This window comes from Stegastes partitus, unplaced genomic scaffold, assembly GCF_000690725.1.
Source record: "Stegastes partitus isolate 25-593 unplaced genomic scaffold, Stegastes_partitus-1.0.2 Scaffold3, whole genome shotgun sequence".
In the NCBI taxonomy this organism is placed as follows: domain Eukaryota; kingdom Metazoa; phylum Chordata; class Actinopteri; family Pomacentridae; genus Stegastes; species Stegastes partitus.
Window position 1 is genome coordinate 237,439 of NW_007577734.1, and position 22,544 is coordinate 259,982.

Sequence of the window (22,544 nt, forward strand, 5' to 3'; positions counted from 1 at the left end):
AACGTCGATAACAGGTTGCAAATGATATTGTAAGAAAAAAAACCCGTCAAATCAAATACACGTAGGTAGTATACAATAATTATAAATGGGTTTTAAATTGCAATGATTAAAATTTCGAGACTGAAATGAATTTCCCTAATTGTTAACTATTTTAAATTTGAACTATTGACTTTATTCTATATTATATTATATTATATTATATTATATTATATGTCTTAAATATAGTGAGTGTCGGCCGAAAACATGCTGTAAGTTTTTGTTTTGAACCGGTGGAGTCATTTTGGATTAATCTCGTGTTTCCCGTCGGACCTATTTGCAGACGGAACCGGAAGGATCAACCTCCATACATGTGTAAGGGAGAGAGACAACACGGTCGCTAACGGTGTTGCGTTATTTCGTTGTAAAGTTAATAATATAATTAGGTTTAACTCTATCAAAGAGCAGTCGGGCTTAATCCCGTAACGGCCGCGGCGACAAGATGGCGGAGATCGTTCAGCAGCGGATCGAGGACAGAATCCCTGAATTGGAGCAGTTGGAGAGAGTGGGACTGTTCACCAAGAAAGAAGTCAAGTAAGACAGCTTTCAAAGGTTTCTGTTGCTGTCCTTCGCTAGAGCAGCAAAGCAAAAACTAAGTGAGCCCAGTTGAACAAGACAATTTCACAGAGAAGAGCTCTCAACTGAGAAATGTTTTGGTTTTGACATTATTTGGCAAAGAAGTGGAAAACTGAGGGATTTATTAGGGAGAAACACCCCATGGTAACATGTATTTTGCCATCCTATTAATATTTTGCCATCCTATTAATAGACCCCCCCCCCCCCCCCCCAACGAAAAAAATAAAAGAACCTAAAAAAAAAAAAACCCAAAAGAAAACCTAACAATGGAAGGGTGGCAATAAAACTGTACATCTGAGCTCAGTGTTGATTTGTGAATTTACACATTGCTCTTTAAGCTGAATAACAGAAAGGCAGATGTTATCTAGAAACTAACACTGCAGATGCTCCTACAGAACGCTTGTGATGACTTTTGATTTTGGAGCATATGGGTAAATGTTTTGATCCATAGTTTCTAATTTTTAGATTCACATAGCTGTGAATCAAAAAATTACCACCACACACACACACACACACACACACACACAATCACTGAAATCACTGTAGAACAGATTACCTAACTTTGAAGTATGGTGTAGTGTCAAGTCAGGTCAAATGTACTTATAAAGCACATGTAAAACAACAAGAGTCAAATCAGACAGCTATACAGTTAAAATGACAAACCACAAGACACAATAAAACACAGCTAAAAGACAAATCTGATTAAAAGGACAATACAATAATAGAAACTAGAAGACAACAAAATAAGGGATGAAGTCAGGGTGTCAAATTAAAATTAACGCTAAAGACAAGAGGTGGGTCTTTAGCAGATTCGATCTCACATGAAGGTTAAACTGTTGCAGAGATTAGGAGCAGCCACTGTGAAATAGAATAGAATAAAACTTTATTGATCCCTTCGGTACAAACGTCAGGGAAATTGTTGAACTAGTAGACTTTAATATAAATAAAATAGACTTTGAAATAGCCAGGTTCTTCATTGTCTTTCTCTTTACTCATTCTTGTGAACTAATGTCCAAAGTTGTGTTTGTATTTGTTGTGGCAGTATTGCCATGTTTACTTTTGCTCTTTTCCCTGCAGTATGGTTATACAAGTATTTTCAGCAAAACCGTGTTATTTTTCTCTATTTTAGATCAATCATCAAAAGAATAACAGCCATGGAATACAAGCTCACTAGGCTAGCCGTAAAGAAGGAGGACTTCATCGCATACATTCAGGTATGTGGGGGGCCCTTATCATTCAACATTTCTATACTGGATTGAAGCAAAGTTAAAAAGGCTTAACTCAGAATTTTGTTTAATTACAGTATGAAATCAACGTTTTAGAGCTGATAAAGAAGAGAAGAGCAGTAAGTATCCTGTGGTTAAAAAAAAATAAATTAAAGAGACACAATGACTCATTTTATATTAAAATTGTATTTACTTTGGATTGGATTCAGGTTATGGCAGAGAAAAACATTATGTTTTGGTTAACTGTACTTACTGTAGGCATATGATGTAGATAATGTTGTTTAACTGTGCTTAACTTTTCATTTTCAGCACATACACTACCAGTTCAAAAGAGAGGAGATTGAGTTCCCCATCATCCACAGAATCAATAGTATCTTCAGAAGATCTACAAATAAGTGGAAGGTACCGTATCCACTGCATTTATACACCTACATTTACTTACAGTGTTGTGTACTGAAAGTGTAGTACCTCATTCGTAACATCAACACATTAGATTCAGCCCCTGAAAGACCTCCTGCCTTGACTTCACTAAAACACTTTAAGTCAAACTTATTTTCTTTAAATTGGCATCATATTTTTAAAAATGCATCACTAGACCATTACTGGAAAGTAATACAACTAATGATGCTTTTTGCCAACAAACATGGCTACAACAGTTTTAATGCACATTCTGGTGTGACTTGGACACTTCATCAGTGGAGTACCCGGGGTCAGAGGGTGTTTCGGGTCTTTAATCTTTTTACACCCTCATCCGGGCGACCCAGCCGGGGGTGATCAGTTCCCGGCTTGTGTCCAAGTGGCATGTTGTTTCCACCGATCCCCCCTACAGATCCACAGCCACCGTGAGGCCTTGTCTCTGGCCTCTAAGATGTTTCTGGTGGCTCTCTTCAAATGCAGTCCTTCCCAGGGGACTGTCAGTTCCATGATAATCACTTGTTTAGTGGATTCCAATGTTAGTACCACGTCCGGATGGAGAGAAGTGGTTGTGATGTTGGCAGGGAACTTGAGTTGTCTTCCAAGGTCAACTTGAAGCTGCCAGTCAAGTGGAGGTGAGGAGTCCCCCTGTAGAGTTGGGCTGGTGGTATTGAGCCTTCTGCCCTGCTCTAATGAAGGTGATTAACTGTTTGGGAGCTACCTGGGTCTTGCTGTGCTGGATCACTGTGCAGATGGATTCTGCCAACGCTTTCAGCACTTTGTTGTGGCGCCAGTGGTACCACCCCTCCCCCTTTTGAGCAGCAGCTCAAGATGTGTTCCAGAGTGCCCCTCTTCTGGCACAGCTTTCACTCGGGAGTGTCTACCAGTCCCCAGATATGTAGGTTGGCCGGGCTTTTGAGGACACCATAGACCGACAGGATGAGAAACTTTATGCGAGATGGTTCTGCTTTTCAGAGCTCTGCCCAGGTGATTCTGCGGGAATCTGCCTGCTCCCACCTGGTCCACGCTTCTTGTTTGGACATACCGACAAGTTTACTGCGGCGTTCTTCCTTCACCTCTGCTCCTATCTCCTCCTGGATCAGTCAACACTCTCCACGGGCTAGATTGAAATGTGGCTTCGGAAGGAAACCAAGACCTGCTCTTCCCGTTGCCACAGAGCCCAGCAGCACGTTATGCCTTAGTTGCGCTTCAGCTTTAGTGACGGCTTCTTGCGCTCCCCACTTCCTCCCGGTCTTCACGAGGATTCCTGCTGCTGCAACTTTGGTGTCTGCGGAGTCTCTGTACATCATCACCTCTCTGGAATGGGTGACTTTAAACTCCTCTGTTAGTCCACTGAAAGGAAGAATGTAATAATGTAATTATTCAATTCTCCCTAAACCGAAAAAACATTTTGTATTTTGGCTTCCCAAAAGATGAGATGATGGTGTAATGCTGGGCACATTAGTGTTTAAGAGCAGCGCAGCACAAAGGATGATGAACTGCTGGCGGTTGGTTTGTGGCCGTTTTACCTGCCGAGGGAGTTTTTGCACGTCCTGGCGATTACAGTTTACATCCCCCCCTTAGCTGATGCTGCTGCAGCCTGTGAACTCATCCATAGTTCAGTGTTCCAGCTGCAAACATCACACCCTCAGTCTCTGATTGTTATCTCAGGAGACTTAAATTATACATCGCTCTCTACCACTCTCCCTACATTCAGCCAGTATGTGGACTGCCCAAACGGAGATGGTGGGGTCTTGGACCTGCTTTTGCGAACACCGGGGATGCATATTACTTAATTATTGTAATTTTCTTGTACTTTATATATTTTTGGATGCTGCTGTGGCATGGAAATTTCCCCCAATGGGGGATCAATAAAGTATTCTTATTCTATTCTATTCTACTCAAAGGACAACAGATGGCATCGTCTAATGTTTGAAGTGTGTAAATGTCTCTAATTAGTAGGGATGGGAATTGTTAAGAAATTAGCAGTTCCGATTCCATTAACGATTCTGCTTATCGATACGATTCCTTATCGATTCCCTTATCGATTCTCATTGAGTGTGAAATAAAATAATACAAATAGTTCTGTTTGCATTAACTCTTTAATATTGTCACCTTTGGACAAAAATTTGGCATATCCATGCACTAATAATGTAACCTTAGGAAACAAACATTTAGATTAGTTATTTCTCTAATGTAGAGGAGCCTAGAGGCATCATGCAGCTTTTGTGTACCTTGCAAGATATGAAGGTCCTTAGGAAATACAATCAAAATATAACATTTGGGAATATTTACAGTGCTTTGCATTCAACTTGACCCAAAATCTGGTCACAGCTTGGTGACATTCGTTTATCTTCGCCTCTGTCATTTTACTCTTCCCTGCCTCGATGAACGGGGCTGCCAAAGGTGCACGAGAGCTACCAGCTGCAGCCTCTGAGCCAGTGTGAGAGCCAGCCTCTGAGCGAGCAAGGCTCTGGCAGTCATCGTCATCTAAATGTAAGTTAAGGAGATGGAGAGTATTTATACAATGAAAGGGGATTAACATGGCGCTAACATCTACACAGCAGACAGGAGGACCTGGAGGAGAGAAACGTTACCTTCAGTATTTAAAGCAGATGACGCTGAGACTGTGGCTCCGCTCCTGCTTTTGCCTGTATGAATCTCGCCTTCGCTAAGTAGCGTGTCAAAAACGTTACACTTACGCAAATGAATTGCATGCTGGGTGGACAAATGTTTCTGCATATTGCAAGTATTTCCCCACTTTGACGAAATCAATGCTTTGCAGGTGTTGCAAGTAGCCCCGGTGTCATCTTTTCGCGTGAAATACAGCCAAACTTTGGAGTGCTTCTGCCTCGACGCCATGCTGGAAAGTTCTGAACCAAAACACACTTCGTGCGTATGACGTCATCACGCACGGAGACGTAAGCGGAACCGATAAGCAGAATCGCTAAGGAGGCAGACAAACGATTCCCAAGAATCGAATCACTGGGATCCAGTTCTAAAAAAGAAACGGTTTTCGATTCTCATCCCTACTAATTAGTATAAATTCACTAAATGATTGAAAGCTTGAACGAGTCAGATGTCTTGTTTTCCCGCAGGATGATGTGCAGCTGTGGCTCTCACATGTTGCTTTCTGTAAGAAATGGGTACGTAAAGACCTCATCAGTTGCCTTCACTTCAGATAAGTCAGACTGTATGCTTTGTGTTCCAACAATAATTTCTCTTTGGTTTCACTTATCAGGCCACCAAAGGCCAGATCAGCAAGGTGTTCTCGTCCATGCTTGCCATCCATCCGGACAAACCAGGTACAGAATTCTGTGCTTTACAGAGTCCCATTTACTACTGCTGATGTTTCGTGTCTTAAAATGTGCTTTAAGAAACATGAAATAGCAGAAAATTCCGGTTTTTGAATGCAATCTGGGAGATGAACAAATCAAAAGCAGCTAATAGTAACTTTGTCTTTACTTTTCTATATTTAGCCCTGTGGATCATGGCTGCCAAGAGTGAGCTGGAGGATAGAAATTCTTCTGAAAGTGCCAGACACCTGTTTCTGAGGGCGCTACGTTTCCACCCAAACAACCAGAAAGTCTACCAGGAGGTAAAAGATTCAGAATATATTTGTCTTTTATCAAAAGGGAGTCAGTCTCTTTACTTTGTAAACAAGAGTTTGTTCACTTGTCTGCTTAAACTATGCCAAGATCACAGATTAAATTGAGTGAAAATGTAGCTGTTGAATTTGATGAGTGTGACTGTACGTCTCAGACATGGTTTTGTAAATTCAACTCTGTACTAGTATTTCCGTATGGAGCTGCTGCATAGTGAGAAACTGAGGAAGCAACAGAAAGACCTGGAGAAGGCTGAGATGGATCTGGTAAGTGTGAAACAAACTGAACACAAACAGTTGGAAATGCAACAAGTTAATACTCACATTCACAGAGGCTGTACTTTTTGTACTCACTGTCGGAGTACCTGCTTTTTTTTTCTTTTCTTTTTTTTTTTTTTTTTTACACCTTCCAGGGTGAATATGAGTTCTCTCCAGAGGTCCTGAGTGGTAAACTGGCTGAGGTTGTCTACAGAGATGCTACGGTGAAAATCAAAGGTAAACTTTGAAAATTTATGCGCAGGCCTTTGCAAAAACAGAAAAGACTTAATAACCTAAACCTATATTTAAATGTGACATTTATACATTGTCATGAGTGTGCTATCATAATTTAAAATGTATTTAAACATAAAGGCTGGGTGGCATCAGTATCATATCTGTGAGAAAATCCTAAGTACCAAAGTCTGCACCTGTTATATTTGACACAGAGTTTTAGTCTTGATAACTTATCTTTTAATGCGATCAGTTCTTATTCCAAACTGAACTCTGGTATCAACAAATGTTGGTTTGATGTTGTCCCACAATCTTTTCGTCCTACAGAAGCAGAATTTGTCATCTCACTTCTGAACATAGCAGCCATCTTTGACTTCACCAAGGAACTCCAGGACTTCATCCTCCAAGAGTAAGACACGTGTACCAGAGGATTATCACACTAGAAATTCAGCATTTTTAAATTTTAGTTTTTGTAACTGATTTGCGATAAAATAAAGTAATTTAAAACTACTTTGACTCTGATGCAGTCACCTCTCCGTGTCTGTATTCCCCACTCTGGTGTCAAACAATTTCACACAACAAGCAATACTCCATCAGCACAAAAGAATGAATATTGAAAAGTTGAAAAATTAACCATATGTAAAACATTAGGAAAGGCTTTTCAGTGAAGTTTTATGTTAAAGTTTGTGTTATTCAAAATTTTGACACCAAAATATGAATTTTTCCTGCAAATGTGTATCAGATCCAAATATAGGTTATCGGTGTCTTTGATCTCTAATAATCGTTATTATTATTGGCTGTGAAAAATAAAACGATTGACCTTTAAGATTTAAGTACAAAATAGTTTCTTTTTAGCGGTGTCTCACACACATTTATATTTTTTTAAACTCAAACAGAGCTTCATGTTTAAGCAGTACCTCCTTCCCTGTCTTTGTCTCCAGCTTGCAGACCAACTACACACAGGACAGCTTTACGTGGGATTTCATGGCGAAGAGGGAGCTGAATGCTCCAGGGGCAGGCACGGAGCTGCAGACTGCCAAAGGCCGAGCTTCAGACATCAACCGCAGAGAGGAGCGGTGCTGCCAGGTCTATGAGGAGGGAATCAAGAGCCTCAACTCTGGTTAGAGCTCATTTATACACCGAGAACACATTCACAGTAGCAGTTGTTGAGGTTTGACTTCGCTGTTTGAGTTTTGAGAAATATTTGTCATAGACATTCAATTAGAGGGAACTTGTGAAGTATGGAAATTAAGTATTTAAAATCAGTGTCTTTTCACTGAATGTCAGAGTTAAAAAAAAAAAAACAGTTGGATGAAATAATATCAACTTAGGGGTCCCTTAATAGCTTCCAACTTCATTGCATTATCTTGATTAGCAAATGTTGGTTAGTTAGTGAGTGAATAAACAACTAGTGGTCAGCTGTTTCCTATATTAATTCACTGCTTGCACTCTTCTTGACATCGTGATGAGTCAGTGGGAAACCACTGCTGTGCTTTGCCCTCTAGAGTCCATGTGGAGTTGCTATGTGGCGTTCTGCTTGGAAAGGCTGAGGAGGAAAACCAACGTCGAAGAGCTGAAGGAAAAAGTGACTGACTCGTCTTAACTTTTTCCTCCTTACTACTGTGTCACTGTGCTATCTTGTTTGGTCCTTAGGTTAGAAATTAAAAATGCATGCTGAAAAATATCAGTGGTTTTAGTGGTTTTGAGGAGTAAAACCTGACATGAGTTTGTATGTTTGTGTCACAGAGGCAGGAGAGGCTGCTGGGAGTCCTGCAGCACGCTCACGACTCCTCACTGCTGAAAGAGAGTTATTACAAGAACTGGGTAAGTTAAAGTCTGCATTAGATTAGATTAGAATCTGATTAGATTAATCATGTTATCACAGGGGTCCTTCAGCCTGTCTTCAGTTCATCTGATGACCTGTCAATTATCTGAACTGTACTCAAACAAAGGAGGAAAGGGCAGAATTGGAACACTTTATTTATACCTGAGTGGAAACGGGCTCATACTATAGTTGCTCACATTTAAGAACAGAAAATATTTTAGCATGAGAGAAATTGACCCTCGTAACACAAAGTGGCTTCCTGAGTGTTTTGTGCTCCTGTCATATTTTTTACTCACTGTGGGCTCATTTTTCACTGCAATATAAAGTTCTGCACCTCTATGTAAAAAGCAAAACCATGGTTAGAAGTAGACAGCACTCACACATGTCTTTGCCATCGTCTAACAATGCCATACGTCATAATGCCATATGTCACAAAAAGAAAAGCTAATGTTAAATTTCTATATTAGATTTATCCTCAGAAACTCACTATCTGACCAGATAGTTACTTTAGATGGCATCGTCTTAGCGTCTAGTTCCACAGTAAAGAACCTTGGGGTTACTTTTGACCAGGATATGTCCTTTATCTTCCATATAAAACAAATATGTAGGACAGCTTTCTTTCATCTTCGTAATATTGCAAAAATCAGGAGCATCCTGTCTCAGAGTGACGCTGAGAAACTAGTCCATGCATTTATGACTTCTCGGCTGGACTATTGTAATTCTTTATTATCAGGATGTCCTAATAATTGTCTTTAAAACCTCCAGCTTATACAGAATGCTGCAGCCAGAGTTTAGACAGGAACCAATAAAAGAGATCATATTTCTCCTGTATTAGCTTCTCTCCATTGGCTTCCTGTAAAATCAAGGATCCAATTTAAAATCCTGCTTCTAACATATAAAAGTCTTAAGCTCCTGAATTACAGCCACTGGCCTCACCTTCTGCATCCTGCTGCCCCCACCATGATGCCTCCTGTTACCCCCACCATGATGCCTCCTGTTACCTCCACCATGATGCCTCCTGTTACCTCCACCAACTACGAAATGGAATATTTCATTGGTCCATTTGAAATGGAGGAACAAAAGGACAATAACTTCTAATAACTTGTTTAACTGTACACTAAATTGTATAATTCATCCCACATCCACCCAACCGGTCGAGGCAGATGGCCGTCCCTCCCTGAGCCTGGTTCTGTCGGAGGTTTTTTTTTCCCCTGCGGGGGTTTTCGGTTCCTTCCCACTGTTGCGGACTGCTTGCAGAGTGCTGAAGGTATAGGGAATCCAAATGTTTTGGATTGTTGGGTGTTTCTGCCTTTGTTAAGCACTATGAGATGACTTGTTGTTGTAAATATGCGCTATACAAATAAAATTGAATTGAAAATTGAAATTAAAAATAATTAAATATACTGAAAAAGTTCATACAGGCGTTACCGATACTGGACAAATGCTAACTCCATGTACTATAGATATTTTACTATTTAGATTTTAAATTTGTTTCCATACATACAGTCCCAGAATTTTTTGATGTGGCTGTTGGTTACAGCTACGTCACTAATGGCTTCCTGGTTACACAAAGGAGTGCCACAAGTTTTTTACACAATCATTTTTAGTGATTTTTCTTTCAGAAGACACATAATTTTAATGAAAAAAACTAGATTTTCACAATTTGGTTAGTACGTTACAGCATACAGTACGTTATGCCGCAGACTCATTTAAGCACCGCTGGAAACTTAAAAATCAGATATTCTTTTCTGTTTTCACAGTTTCTGACTGATAAATGGTGCAATTTTGGCAATTTAAAAGAAAGCATCCCTTTCAAACCGGCTGGTGGGTTTTGGGGTTCCGAGTGTTAATGTAACAATTCAGTTCAATTCAATTTTATTTGTATAGCGCAGTTTACAACATATGTTATCACACAGCGCTTAAAAAAGTAAGGTATAGACCTTGCAAATTTAAACAGAGAACCTGTTGGCAGCGGTGGGAAGGAACCAAGAATCCCCCAAGGGAGAGGGAAAAAAAAAAAAACCTCCGGCAGAACCAGGCTCAGGGAAGACAGCCATCTGCTTCAAGTGGTTGGGTGAGAGTGGGGTTGAGGGGGTGGGGAAAACAGGATAGCAGATGGATAGCAAGCAATAGAACAGAACAATAAATATGAATATAAGTATTCTGGGGGTCGGTGAGGCCAGCGGCTGCAGGTCAGGGATGTGAAGCTCCAGATCCAGAGATGTCCGCAGGGAGAACAAGCACAGGACCTTGGGGGAAACACAGGGTTAATGACTTGTAGTGGTGGTTCTAACTGTATGGGAGAGGAGAGGAGAGGAGAGGAGAGGAGAGGAGAGGAGAGGAGAGGAGAGGAGAGGAGACCAGTACATCATTAGAATCCCCCAGCAGTCTAAAGCTATAGCAGCATAACTAAGGGACAGTTCAGGTGATCCTGAGCAGCCCTAACTATAAGCTTTATCAAAGAGGAACTTTTTAAGCATAACCTTAAAAGTAGAGAGGGTGTCTGCCTCCCAAACCCAAACTGGGAGCTGATTTCATAAGACAGGAGCCTGATAACTGAAGGATCTGCCTCCCATTCTACTTCTGGAAACTCTGGGAACCACAAGTAGACCTACAGTCTGAGAGCGAAGGGCTGTTAAGATGACACGGTACAATAAGATTTTTAAGGTAAAATGGAGCTTGGTCATTGAGAGTTTTATATGTTAAAAGCAGGATTTTGAATTCTATCCTGGATTTCACAGGGAGCCAATGAAGAGAAGCTAATACGGGAGAAATATGATCTGGTATATAAACCAGAATTTAACCAGTATTTATGAACATTTCTATGCAGATAATCATACAGTTGGCTTACGACAACTTTTTCAAGAATTTCAGAAATAAAAGGGAGGTTGGATATGGGCCTACAGTTTGCTAAAACGCCTGGATCTAAAGTAGACTTTTTGTCGCGTGGGTTCTCTCTGGCTTCCTCCTACAAGTCCAAAAACATGTTGAGGTTAATTGGTGATTCTAAATTGTCCGTAGGTGTGAATGTGAGTGTGCTTGGTTGTCTGTCTCTAAGTGTAGCCCTGTAGCCCCCCCACCGCCACCCTAGTAGGATTAAGCGGTGTATAGGTAATGGATGGATGGATAACACAAATGCAAGAAGTTACATAAATGAGTTGAGTGTAAAAGTGGAGACACAGAAGCATTAGTTTAAAATATACAGTAGAAGTTATATATCAGACTAATGTAGTATTAATATATACCAGTATATTGGAGTATTGGAAAGCTGAACGATTGCACAGTGATAAGTTAGTTTATTGTACTATTAAAGCACAGTTGAGGTTGAGTTGTACAGTTGAGGATATAAACTATCAATTATGAGGTCATGAAGGTACAGACAGAGGTGAGGTAAAAATAGGTCACACTATTGACTCGGTGTCTCATACTTGGAGAAAGGAGTTGAACAGTTTGATGGCCACAGGCTCAGCATCTTCCTCTTGTGACAGAGTTCAGCTGCACCCCCCACAGTGTCGCTGCCCTGCAAATCAGTTTGTTGAGCGTGTCAGTGTCTTTGCCCTCAACGTGCTGCCTGTGCTGACTGTGTGGGAGGAAGTCGGAGAACCCGGAGAGAACCCACACTGCACGGGAAGAACGTGCAAACTCCAAGCAGAAAGATCCCGGGTGTCCTCACTGGGACATTAACCGGTGACCTTCTTGCTATGAGGCACCGATTTACCTTGCCGCCCAATTCCTATATATTTGTTTTATTGCATTTATTTAATAAAACGGGAAGATGGAAATGTTCTTGGATTAACGTTCTCTTTGATTTCAAATAAAGTTTTCATCTTTCTTGTAAAGAAAGAAAAAGGTAACACGACACTGTACTGATGGATTGAAACAACTAAAATGATGTTCTCCTTGTGACCAGCTGCAGCTTTTGCTCTCGTCAGGAGATACCGAGGGAGCAGCCAGTGTTGCCATGACAGCCACACAGCGCTATAGCCAATCGGTGTCAATGTGGAGTCTGAGTCTGCCGACGCTAATGCAGCTGGGAAGCGGAGACATGGGCAAGCATTTCCAGGATGCTCTCGCTAACGTTAATCCCAAGGTATGCGCATACATATACGTGTGTACACACAAACACACACACACAGAGTTTGTCGCCACATAATCTGCTCATATTACGTTCAATAATTTCCTCTGTGTTCTCAGAGCACATTAACTATCCCACTGAGCGCGCCAGTGCTGCTACAGTAGCAGTATAATTGTTGTCCTTGGAGAGCGGAGACACATGGATGCACACACATACAGCAGCCACCAGCACTGCTGTATAAGTGGGCCATCTCCTTGGCCCAATTAGTCTCTATTCCATCACATTCATTTCCTCCAGTGGCTTCCCCTGCCTATATGGGAGGAAAAAATGAAGACAGGTTAAAAACGCTGCCTTCCAGTGTGAATACGTAATGAAAATTGTGATGTGAATAATTTTTGTTTATTTTTTAATTCAAATCAGATTCACATGTTAGCTTAATTTGGTTTAAGTCACTGGATGGTTTGCTGTGTACTCTTAGATTTGCAGGCTGTGGGTTGATGATGAAATAGTCTGTAGAAATCACTTGCAGCACCTCAGATATTTGGTAGTCATCGTGTTTTTTCTTGTTCATCATTAAGCTAAGTTTTTATAAAGATAAAGATAACTTTATTGATCCCACAGTGGAGAAAGTTCACTGGTACAACAGCTCCAAAAAAAGTGTACAGTCAGTGCAAGAATAATTGGGAACACCCAGTGCAAAAAGTAGGAAAGAAACAGAAAACACACAGTGCAAAAATTGCAAGAGAAAAAAACATTATATACGGAAGATGTTTTTTTTTTTATTTTTAAAGAAGACTATATACACAAGGATGAAGTAGTAATGGTTATTGCACGTAGTGGAATGTGTTTGTTGGTGGAAAAAAAGAAAAAGTGCAGCAGTAACAGAGGTACCAGTGGAGTCTATAGTGCAGCGTAGTAGTTTGAATAAAACAACACACCTAACAACTTTTCTTCTTCTTCATTTTGTGAAGCCCAAACACTTCTCCTCTCTCACTGCTCCAAAGCACCTCATAGTATAGTGCTGTGTAACTATGAATACACATGGCTTGCCTCAGCCACAGGCCTTTACACCAGTGAGCAGAACAGCTGGTTATTGTTGTGGTGGGGGTTTCACAAGACTGTGACCCTGAGAAGTAGCTGTATGGGGATTACAACTCGCTGCTCATTATGCAAGTCTTTTCTCTCAAGAAACACGCTCTCTGGAGGTGTTGAGAAATTGTATAAACCTCCAGGGTTTGTGTCTGGTATGTTGAACAATGTAATATTTCAATATTACACAGTACGGCACAGAAGTTTAGATAAATTATTGAAGAAACTGTGGACATATTCTTTATCTTGCTTAATGCTGTATAATCATTGCACTCTCTAAATGATACAGTAAATAGGCCTGGAGGGAAACTTGTAGCTGAGAGCAAAGAGAGGTGATTTGTCACTCAGATGCAGGCTAATGTTGCTGAATGATGATTCATTTTAAAAAATCTCTGCATGTAATTATTTCTGTAAGCATGGGTCTGATTTAAGTTTGGCATGTTCTTCTGACATGTTCAGTCTAAAAGTAAAAGTGGATGGAGATATTGAATGACACTGACAACACTTTTAGGCATCTGCTATCCATTACACCAGCACCTAGCCAAAAAAAATAATGAATGTACAGGGTTTTTCCAAGCACAGAAAAAGGACAATGAGATTGGTAATGCATAGTAAAGGCAGTGACTCTGTGTTACCTTTAGTTGATAGAAATCTGCTCTTTTTTCCTGTTGTTTCCGACTATTTGGTAAACAAAAATGCCTTTTAAGAAAAGATTAGTAAATTAAAACTTCAATTAACAAAAGTGGTTAAACAAAAAAAAAAAGTAGTAAAAAATAATTCTAAAATCATTTTGGCGCTTTTTCTTTGGCGCTGGCTAAAGCCTCTTTGGGTGGTGCCGAAAATTCCTCTATGCAGGAAAAAACCCTGAAGGGTTTTCAAGGCTGTCTGACAAATGCACAAATTCTTAATGTGCTCCAGTGCTTTTTGTGTTTGAATTTGTTGAATTCAGGATTTTTTTAAGTAAAATTCAAAAGGAATTTAAAAAAAATCTCTATATTTAGGTCCTACGACATGTATCTCATTGTTAAGAATTTCCAATTCATTTTACACAGCTTTTGCAGATATTATTGCATTGTGCAAGTGTATTCTGCAAATGTGGGTAATAGTTAAAAGCACTGGTCTTGTGCAATGCAGTCAAAATATGTCTGATCCCTAATGAAGCCCTCTGTACCATGTTGAGAAACAGTTTAATAAAACATGAAATCCTTGTCTGTACTAGCTTGACCTACAGAAGTCTGAGTCAGTAGTTGAGGGTCTGTCTGGACTTACTTCATGCACAATCAAAACAACATGCGAACTTACATTTGCAGTGGTATAAACATAGGTGAAACACACCCTTTACTTTATAAGTAGCTGATTAGTGATGCAGTTTAACAGCTTGAACAGGAGTGAAGCAAGCATCCAGTCCAGTATGTACACACTCCTGGCTATTCAAATGGTTATACAACTAACATGTGTCTGTCTTAAAAGGAGAGTCTACCGCTGTGGCAGCTGCAGTTCCAGTGGAGCGCTGACAACCAGAGACCTGAGGAGACAGAAGCCGTCTTCAAGGTAACACACCTCAATCCAGCAGAGTAGAAATGAGTGCAGAGGGTGCTCTCATTACAGCCCATATCTCTTTTTTATAGCTAGATGGGTGTTTCAGGGACAGGGAAGGATTTTCTTGTAAACATTTGGCACGTACAGATATGACTTTGTGTATTTGTTTACACCAGAACTACATTTTTTACTAATAATAGGAAGGACTGTTGCTGATCTTAAAAGTGCAACACAAAAATGAATGGCACAATAAAATAAAAACCTGTAGCACTGCCACCTGATAAAACAGAAATCAGGAAAAGCAGCTGCAGTTCACGATGTTTACACAAATAATAAACACTTTAAAGATGAAGCAAGGGCGATTAACGGCATCTTTATGCGTGCACTGTGTTTCAGCCTCTGAATTGAAAAAGCCTTGCAGACAGTTTGTTCTCTTGTTTGTTCCCAGAGAGGTCTACTGTCTGCAGTAGCGGCTGTTGCCATGGAGACGAAAGAGCGCTACCTCGATTGGTCGTACTCCACTGGAGGCTACAAGAAAGCCAGAAAGACCTTTACAGGGTAACATCAGATAACTTTGTCTGCTCATGTAGGTCTTAATTTAGATGATGAATACAAAAGGAATATGAAAGTTGAACTGATCCCAAAATGACTGAGCTGCGAATGCAAAGTAAATTCTGCAGATCCTTAGTGTCCTGTGATGAAACTGTAGATTTTAAACTGGAATTTTCTTTTTTTTCGAAGCTTACAAGAAAACCGTCCCTTGTCCAAGGCCTTTTTTACCAGAATGATTCAAATTGAGAAGGAACAAGTACGTATATCAACTACTGTGTGCTGCAAACCTCAATCTTTACATGGATTACAATGACAACAGCCACTGACTACATGGTTCAGTTTGACTGGCACATACAACTGTTTTAAAAGACTTGTAACTCTGAGAAAAAAAAATCTTCAGGATGGACGGTTAATTTTGATTCTTTGATTCTGAGTGCAATAGCAATGCTATTTGTTCTTCCAGGAGACTCCAAAGATGCACCATCTGAGAGACTACTATGAGAGGGTGCTGCAGGAGTTTGGGACCACAGATGACGGTGAGTCTAATTTAAATGTCTTCAAGGAGCAAACGTCAACAGGCGAAGTAGCGGCAGTCAAAAACATTTATTTACAGTATCCTGTTACACAGGCATGGAGGAGAAAATGCCAGGTTTTCAAGTTAATAGAACAACTGCACCAAGAGACTGAACAATTAACCTTCAGATGATACTTAAACAGTTATTCAAGCAGACATAACTCTGATCTGTTCAGAAGATGAGGGTGAAAATAGATTCTTGGAGACTTTAAATTGAGGCTGGATCCACCACAAACTACTCGTATGGTTTCTAGGCCCAGAGTCAACTGTGTTGAGATATGAGTAATCTTTGTTGTGCATCAGTCTGTTTTCAAACAATTTTAGCTTCAGTGTTTTCTCTTGTTTTTATTTTTGTGCAGATCTGTGGCTGCAGTACATCCAGGAGGAGCTGGGGCACCTTGGCCAGCCAGAGAACTGTGCCAAGATCCACTGGAGAGCCATGAAGTTTCTGGAAGGGGAGAGTGTGGAAAGATTCACTTCCAAATACACTCTAATTCAGACTGGACACTTAAGAGAGGCCCTTTAAGGTCCTGGTAGTGTTGAACAAAGCCTGTAGGTTCAGATAATAACAACAAATGTTTAAGCTGAAAAAGCAGCACATGTTGGTCCAGTAGAAGGCCGGTTCTCTGCCTGCTCACGAAATGTTCTTTTGCCTTTAAATAAAAAAGCAGTATTATAGTATCTGAAGTTAGCTGTTCATTAGGAATGAGCCTCCTGTTCAGGCTTCACGTCATTTAGAAGAAATCTTCTCAGAGTTGACTGAGCTGCTCTCTCCGACATTGCAGCTGTAGAGTTTGTATTTAATTTCAGTTTTTGGGTGCAAGAATCTGTGCTGTTTGATAAACAGACTGATGTTCAAAGCATTTGATACAGTAAGGAGGTCCAGTTTTGTTAAATTCCATTTATTCATTATTTGAAGAATATGAGCTTTGATGCTGTTAACATACAAAACAGTCTTTCATTCTTGGGTTGTTCCCTGTTCGTGGTCTAACCGGCTTAAGCCCCTTTCAGACATGCACTCATCTGCATTAATCCGATGATAACTTCTTTTTTTGTGTGTGTGTGTCTAAATGGTCACTTTTCTATAAAGGTTGCAATAAAAGATGGATCACTCACACAGTTGCATGTAATCGCATTATCAAATCGGCACACACAAGATTACAATGTGCTGTCTGTCTAATCTCGAGCGTATGGCAAATATTGTGCACGTACCATCACTGCCATGAATATGTCGCTACTTTAATGGACTGACAGAGCCAGCAATGTTGTGTATCCAATGTCTGAAAAGGGCTACAGCAGCATAACACATAAACAGAGATATACACCCAACCCCAGGACTCATACAATTATAGCTCCCACTGACCACCTACTCCTTTTTGTTTCTATTCAGTAACAAGTAAATGAGACGATACTTGTTTCCATTCAGTAACAAGTATCGTCTCATTTACATTCTCACCCTTCATGGTGCAAAATTTTGCGTTTAGGAAACAAACCATAAATTAGAAGCAGCTGTAGTGTTACATGATAGCACATCTATGACATGTTTCAATGGCCATCAACACCTAAATATATTTACAGTTTGTAAGGACACTTCAAATTGTTGCATTTTATACAGCAATGGCACCTACATTAATGTAAGTCATGAGGTATTAAAGTTAAAGTTAATGGCAAAAGCATATAAGTGGATTCTTGTTTTTAAAGTCTAATAATATAGATAACACACACGTACACCTATAAAAATGTATTACAAGGGGTTATGGGATGTGTTTCGTCTCATCTGACATTCAAGCTCAAATGAAAAATGCTTAGTCATGGACAGTGTAAAGGACGTAGAACATTACTTTATGGTCTCTTCCAATCACTGGCAGAGATGTTCATTAGAGAACAGAAATGACATTCTGCTATAAAAGACCTTTACACTCCCCAGTCATTGTTTCATAGACAGTAGTTTCAGCAAAATTAGCGTCTCCTGATATCTCAGCCAGACTTTGAGAGAAATTAGTGCAAAAATTAAAACTAGTCATGAAAATGTGAATTAAGGCAGAAGTTGTCCTGATGGATGATGTTTTCAATAATGATCCCTTTAGAAAATGATTCAAGCTGAAGTTTTGGAGTTACTGCTACTACAGCGTGTGACGTGGTTTCTGTTTGGGCTGGCAGATGTTCTGGTGTATGAAAATACTGAGCTACTTGAGCTGTTTCCCAGAAGAAAAATAATTGCAAACTGGCAAACTGATGTTTCCTGCAAATGCACTGGGTGCTTTTTGTATGGCATAGCTAACCTGAGAAAATACTCAAACGTGTTCAAGATATACTTTGCCCAACAGGTTGAGCCTGCAAAACCTGCAATTCGTCATGACATCTCACAATGGCTTAAAAGCTTTTTTCAGAAGTTCAGCGGCTTTTTTTCACCCTTAAATTTGAGGGAGCAATTAATACGTTTGGTACCTAATTTATTCAAATAATATACTGAATCACATTTTTCAATTTGGCACATAAAATCAGGAAAAAACTGGTTATATTAACCTTTAAAAACAGACACTGTAGCCCCTCATTGCTGATAGAGGAAAAAGACCTCAGGGTTTTTTTTCCTAACAGGTTTAGGAAAAAATGATGGCACTGCAGTGGTGTTAAAACCTCCCAAAGTAACTTCATGTCTTGATCCTTTGTGTATGTGTTAGGTCCCCCCCATGGAAACCAAATAATCCCACCATTAACAGCACAATCACAGCGCTTACAGGCCTTAGTAGTGTACCCAAAGTGTAACAATTCCTCTTTATCTGCCTTAACTTTACCACATTGGACTGATTCTGGTTGCTCCACCTCCCCCCATGTCAACCCCAGCCCATCGCTTCACTGGTCCTCACAGTTTCTTAAAGAAAATGTAGGTGAAAAGTACTAACACGCCGGCGGACAGCAGCCCAATCACACACTGGTGGATGGTGATGACGTTCTCCAGGGCGTGGATGCGCTCCTCCATGGCGCTGGTGTGGATGTAGTCATAGATGGAGGCCCCGATGCTCCACACTGCCCACACAGCATCCACCACCGCCTTCATGGTGGGAGAGACCATTGAGCCTGTAGTGCCCGCCGCATCCGCTGCCTAATGGCCCCGCTGCACTGCAGAGAGAGAGGGTGGCACATGGAGCAGGGAGGCGAGAGCAGTGTGTGGGCACAAGGGTGAAACCTCCGATTGAACATACATTGTTGTACTTTGTCTTTCTGTGATTCTGAATTTGAATGTAAAACTCTTTAGTGATTTCTTGGTTGGATTTGCATTTTATGGGTTTATTATTTATTTACTTGTATTTATTTAGTAAAGTTAGAGATTATTAATGAAGTAAACCTACTCCATTAATGTTGTTTAGGCCTGCACTTACAATAATTTCCATTACTGACTGATCTGCCAGTTTTCTCAATTAATTTAAACTCTTGGTCTGTTAAACATGAAAAAACTTTAAAAAGGTGATGTCTTGTCCAACCAACCACCTAAAAACCCAAAGATATTCATTTTAATATGTTAAAGGCATCAAATGCTCAAACCTAAGTGTTCTATTTATCAGACTGGTTGCTAATTCATATTCTGCCCATAGACAAATCAGCTTTTTGACAATTCACTGTTACTATGCTCAATACTACTTGATTCTTTCACTCCACTGCAATTTATAAGTACATTTTACAGCACTATGTTTATTTGACAGTTAAAAACTCTGCAGGTTAAGAGGTTACTTGCAAAATATTTTTATTCGACTTATAATGCACTGTTAAAGATGAAACTACCCAGGATACAAACAGGTATACACATGAATAAATCATGAATCCATTACTGTAATACAGTGCCCATAAAATGCATTCACCCGCCTTGGAAGTTTTCTTCTTTTATTGCTTTTGAAGACACCTATGATTCCTCTGAAGGAGTTACAAGCTTCAGTTGCTGCCATAGAAATGACTGCACATACAACAATTGCTGCTTGCTCTTCACCAGTCAAAGGGTGGCGCAGAGAAAGCCACAGTTGAAAAAAAGCTCATCTCAAATCTTGACTAGATTTCACCAAAAGGCATGTGGGAGACTCTGTAGTTGACTGGAGGAAGGTTCTTTAATCTGATGAGACCATAATTGAACTTCTTGGCCATCAAATACTGCCAATCATCACAAACACACCATCCCCACTGTGAAGCATGGCGGCAGCAGCATCACGCAGGCCCTGGAAGGCTTTTAAAGGTAGAGTATATATTGAACCTATATTGAACGCAGCAAAGTATAGTGAAATCCTGAAAGACAACCTGATGCAGACCGCAAGAGAATTGTGACTTGGGAGAAAATGTGTTATCCAGCAAGACGATGATCTGATGCATACCACCAAACCTACACAGAAATTGTTTTAAGACAAGTTCAGAGCCCAGACCTTAATTCAATTGAGAAACTGTGGCTGGACTTGAAAAGGACTTTTCCCTCACAATCCCAGTTTGACCTGACAGATTAACAAAGAAGAGTGGAGTAAAACTAGTGTCCAGATGTGCACAGCTGATTGATACCCATCCACACAAACTCAATGCTGTAACTGTGGCCAAACATGCATCATGTAGATACTGATTTGAAAGGGGTGAATACTTATGCAATCACTTTTTAAAAAAACTTTAATATTTTTTTTTATTAAATGACATTATTTTGTAGAAATCTGTTTTCCCTTTGACATGAAACAGTCATTAGTTTTAAATAACTGCCAGAAAAGTAAATTGATCATGATTCAATGTTTAAAAACAATAACTGGGGGTGAAAAGTGAATACTTTTTAATTCAATTTCAATTCAATTCAATTTTATTTGTATAGCGCATATTTACAACAACAAGTCATCTCATAGCATAGTTTTACACGCATGGTGTTTATAAAATTACCTTTCTGAATACTTGTAGTAAGTAATCCATCCATATCCATCCACTATCTACACCGCTTAATCCTCACTGGGGGGAGGGGGGGCTGGAGCCTATCCTAGCCGACTTAGGGCGAAGGCAGGGGACACCCTGGACAGGTCGCCAGTCTTTACTAAAGTAATGCAAGATCTATTTATTTACATGGTTTAGCAGCAATATAATGGAATTTTCTCGTGTTTTCCTGTGCTCTATTTAAACGCAGGTCTTTACATTCCTCTTTCTCTGATGCACACTCCCTCAACACATGCTGACGTCATCTCTCTATGACTAAACTTGTTTCTCTGCTCAAGTGGATTCACATGATATGACATTTGGTGTCGAAAGAACAGAAATCTTCAAATTCTCCCCACAGCATTCAAACTGAAATGTTTCATGATCATGAGTTTTGAGAGCAACGAGGAACAAGAACGGGAACTGTGTTGAACACTGAGATCAACCTGCTCAGACTGGATCATTTGTGACGAACACATCTGTGATAGGAGTCCAAACTCACCGACAGTTGTCAGATATCAACGTGATGAGGAAAGTGATGATGAACATCCGTCCTGCTGCTCCTGGAGTAAAGCCTGATCTGGTTTATTAGGAGAAGCCGGGCTGATCTCGTCAGGAAACAAGTCGGACATTTCTACTTAGCGTCAAGTTTGACCAAATCTCACACGTCGCTTCTGGTCACAAGCTTCAAAATAAAATAATCCACCGATCATATCAATTACAGCATTTTTCAGAAACAGACTGCGTCCAAGAAAGTAGAATTAAGTGAGAGAGAAGGAACACGAAGGCAGATAACATCACGTAGAAACTACAGCTGCTACTCTTATTAATAAGAGTTTATGCAGGAACAAACGTCCTAGTCAAACTTTTATTTAGATAAGAAAATTCTCTAATTTCCGACATGATTGTGGGCTTTGGTGTGAAGTGAAGCAGCTGACTGATGCCATATGTGAGAGTCACCTCCGCCTGCGAAAGTGGAGCATGACCCCGAGAATAGAAGACGACTGACTAGGATGAAGAAAATAGTAACATGACATGTCAGAACAAATCAGAACGGATCAGAACAGGCAGCAAAAGTGCCACAAAACAAATCAACCAAAAACAATGAAAGACTGTAAAAAATTAAATAAAAGAAAAAATAAAAATACACACACACACACACACACACACACACACACACACACACACACACATATATATATGTATATGTGTGTGTGTGTGTGTGCAGATTTATGAAGTGGACATTAAAGTTTTGCTTTTGTAGAAGGCAAACATCCCACTTGTGGCTCTATACCCACACAAGCCATAAAATCCCCCCCAAAAGAGCCTGTAATAAATCAGCTCAAATAAAATACATTTTAAAATCATAAATTTGTAAAGGAAAAAAAATATATAACAGACACACATTCTTAAATTGCAAATCAGATAAAATAGCTTTAAATGATCAAAAGTATTACAAAACAAATACAAAAAACAAACAAAAACAACAACAACAACAAAACACACACTGGACTGAGCTGGATAATAGACCCTAAAATGTTAGGATCAACATAACTAGCAATTAATATGCTAAAGGTAGGTAAAAGGATATACTTAGAGAATATACCTCCCAAAACCTATCT

General features: G+C 39.9%; 1 protein-coding gene and 1 long non-coding RNA gene across 2 annotated transcripts; one reads left to right on the forward strand and one right to left on the reverse strand.

The window, feature by feature from the left end:
- Positions 1–320: 320 nt before the first annotated feature.
- utp6 (UTP6 small subunit processome component) lies at positions 321–17,114 on the forward strand. Its single transcript, XM_008276533.1, has 19 exons — positions 321–570; positions 1,742–1,826; positions 1,916–1,957; positions 2,148–2,240; positions 5,351–5,398; positions 5,494–5,557; positions 5,732–5,850; positions 6,046–6,123; positions 6,270–6,351; positions 6,673–6,754; positions 7,287–7,465; positions 7,851–7,930; positions 8,092–8,169; positions 12,081–12,260; positions 14,805–14,885; positions 15,322–15,431; positions 15,615–15,681; positions 15,889–15,961; positions 16,359–17,114. The coding sequence occupies exons 1-19, from the start codon at positions 479–481 to the stop codon at positions 16,523–16,525; spliced, it is 1,800 nt and encodes a 599-aa protein (XP_008274755.1). The 5' UTR covers positions 321–478; the 3' UTR covers positions 16,526–17,114.
- Positions 16,886–22,038, reverse strand: LOC103353506 (uncharacterized). The gene is made up of 2 exons (XR_520009.1): positions 21,425–22,038; positions 16,886–19,119 (listed from the first exon to the last, which is right to left on the reverse strand). It is a non-coding gene; the product is annotated as an uncharacterized LOC103353506 (long non-coding RNA).
- Between the last annotated feature and the right edge of the window lie 506 nt (positions 22,039–22,544).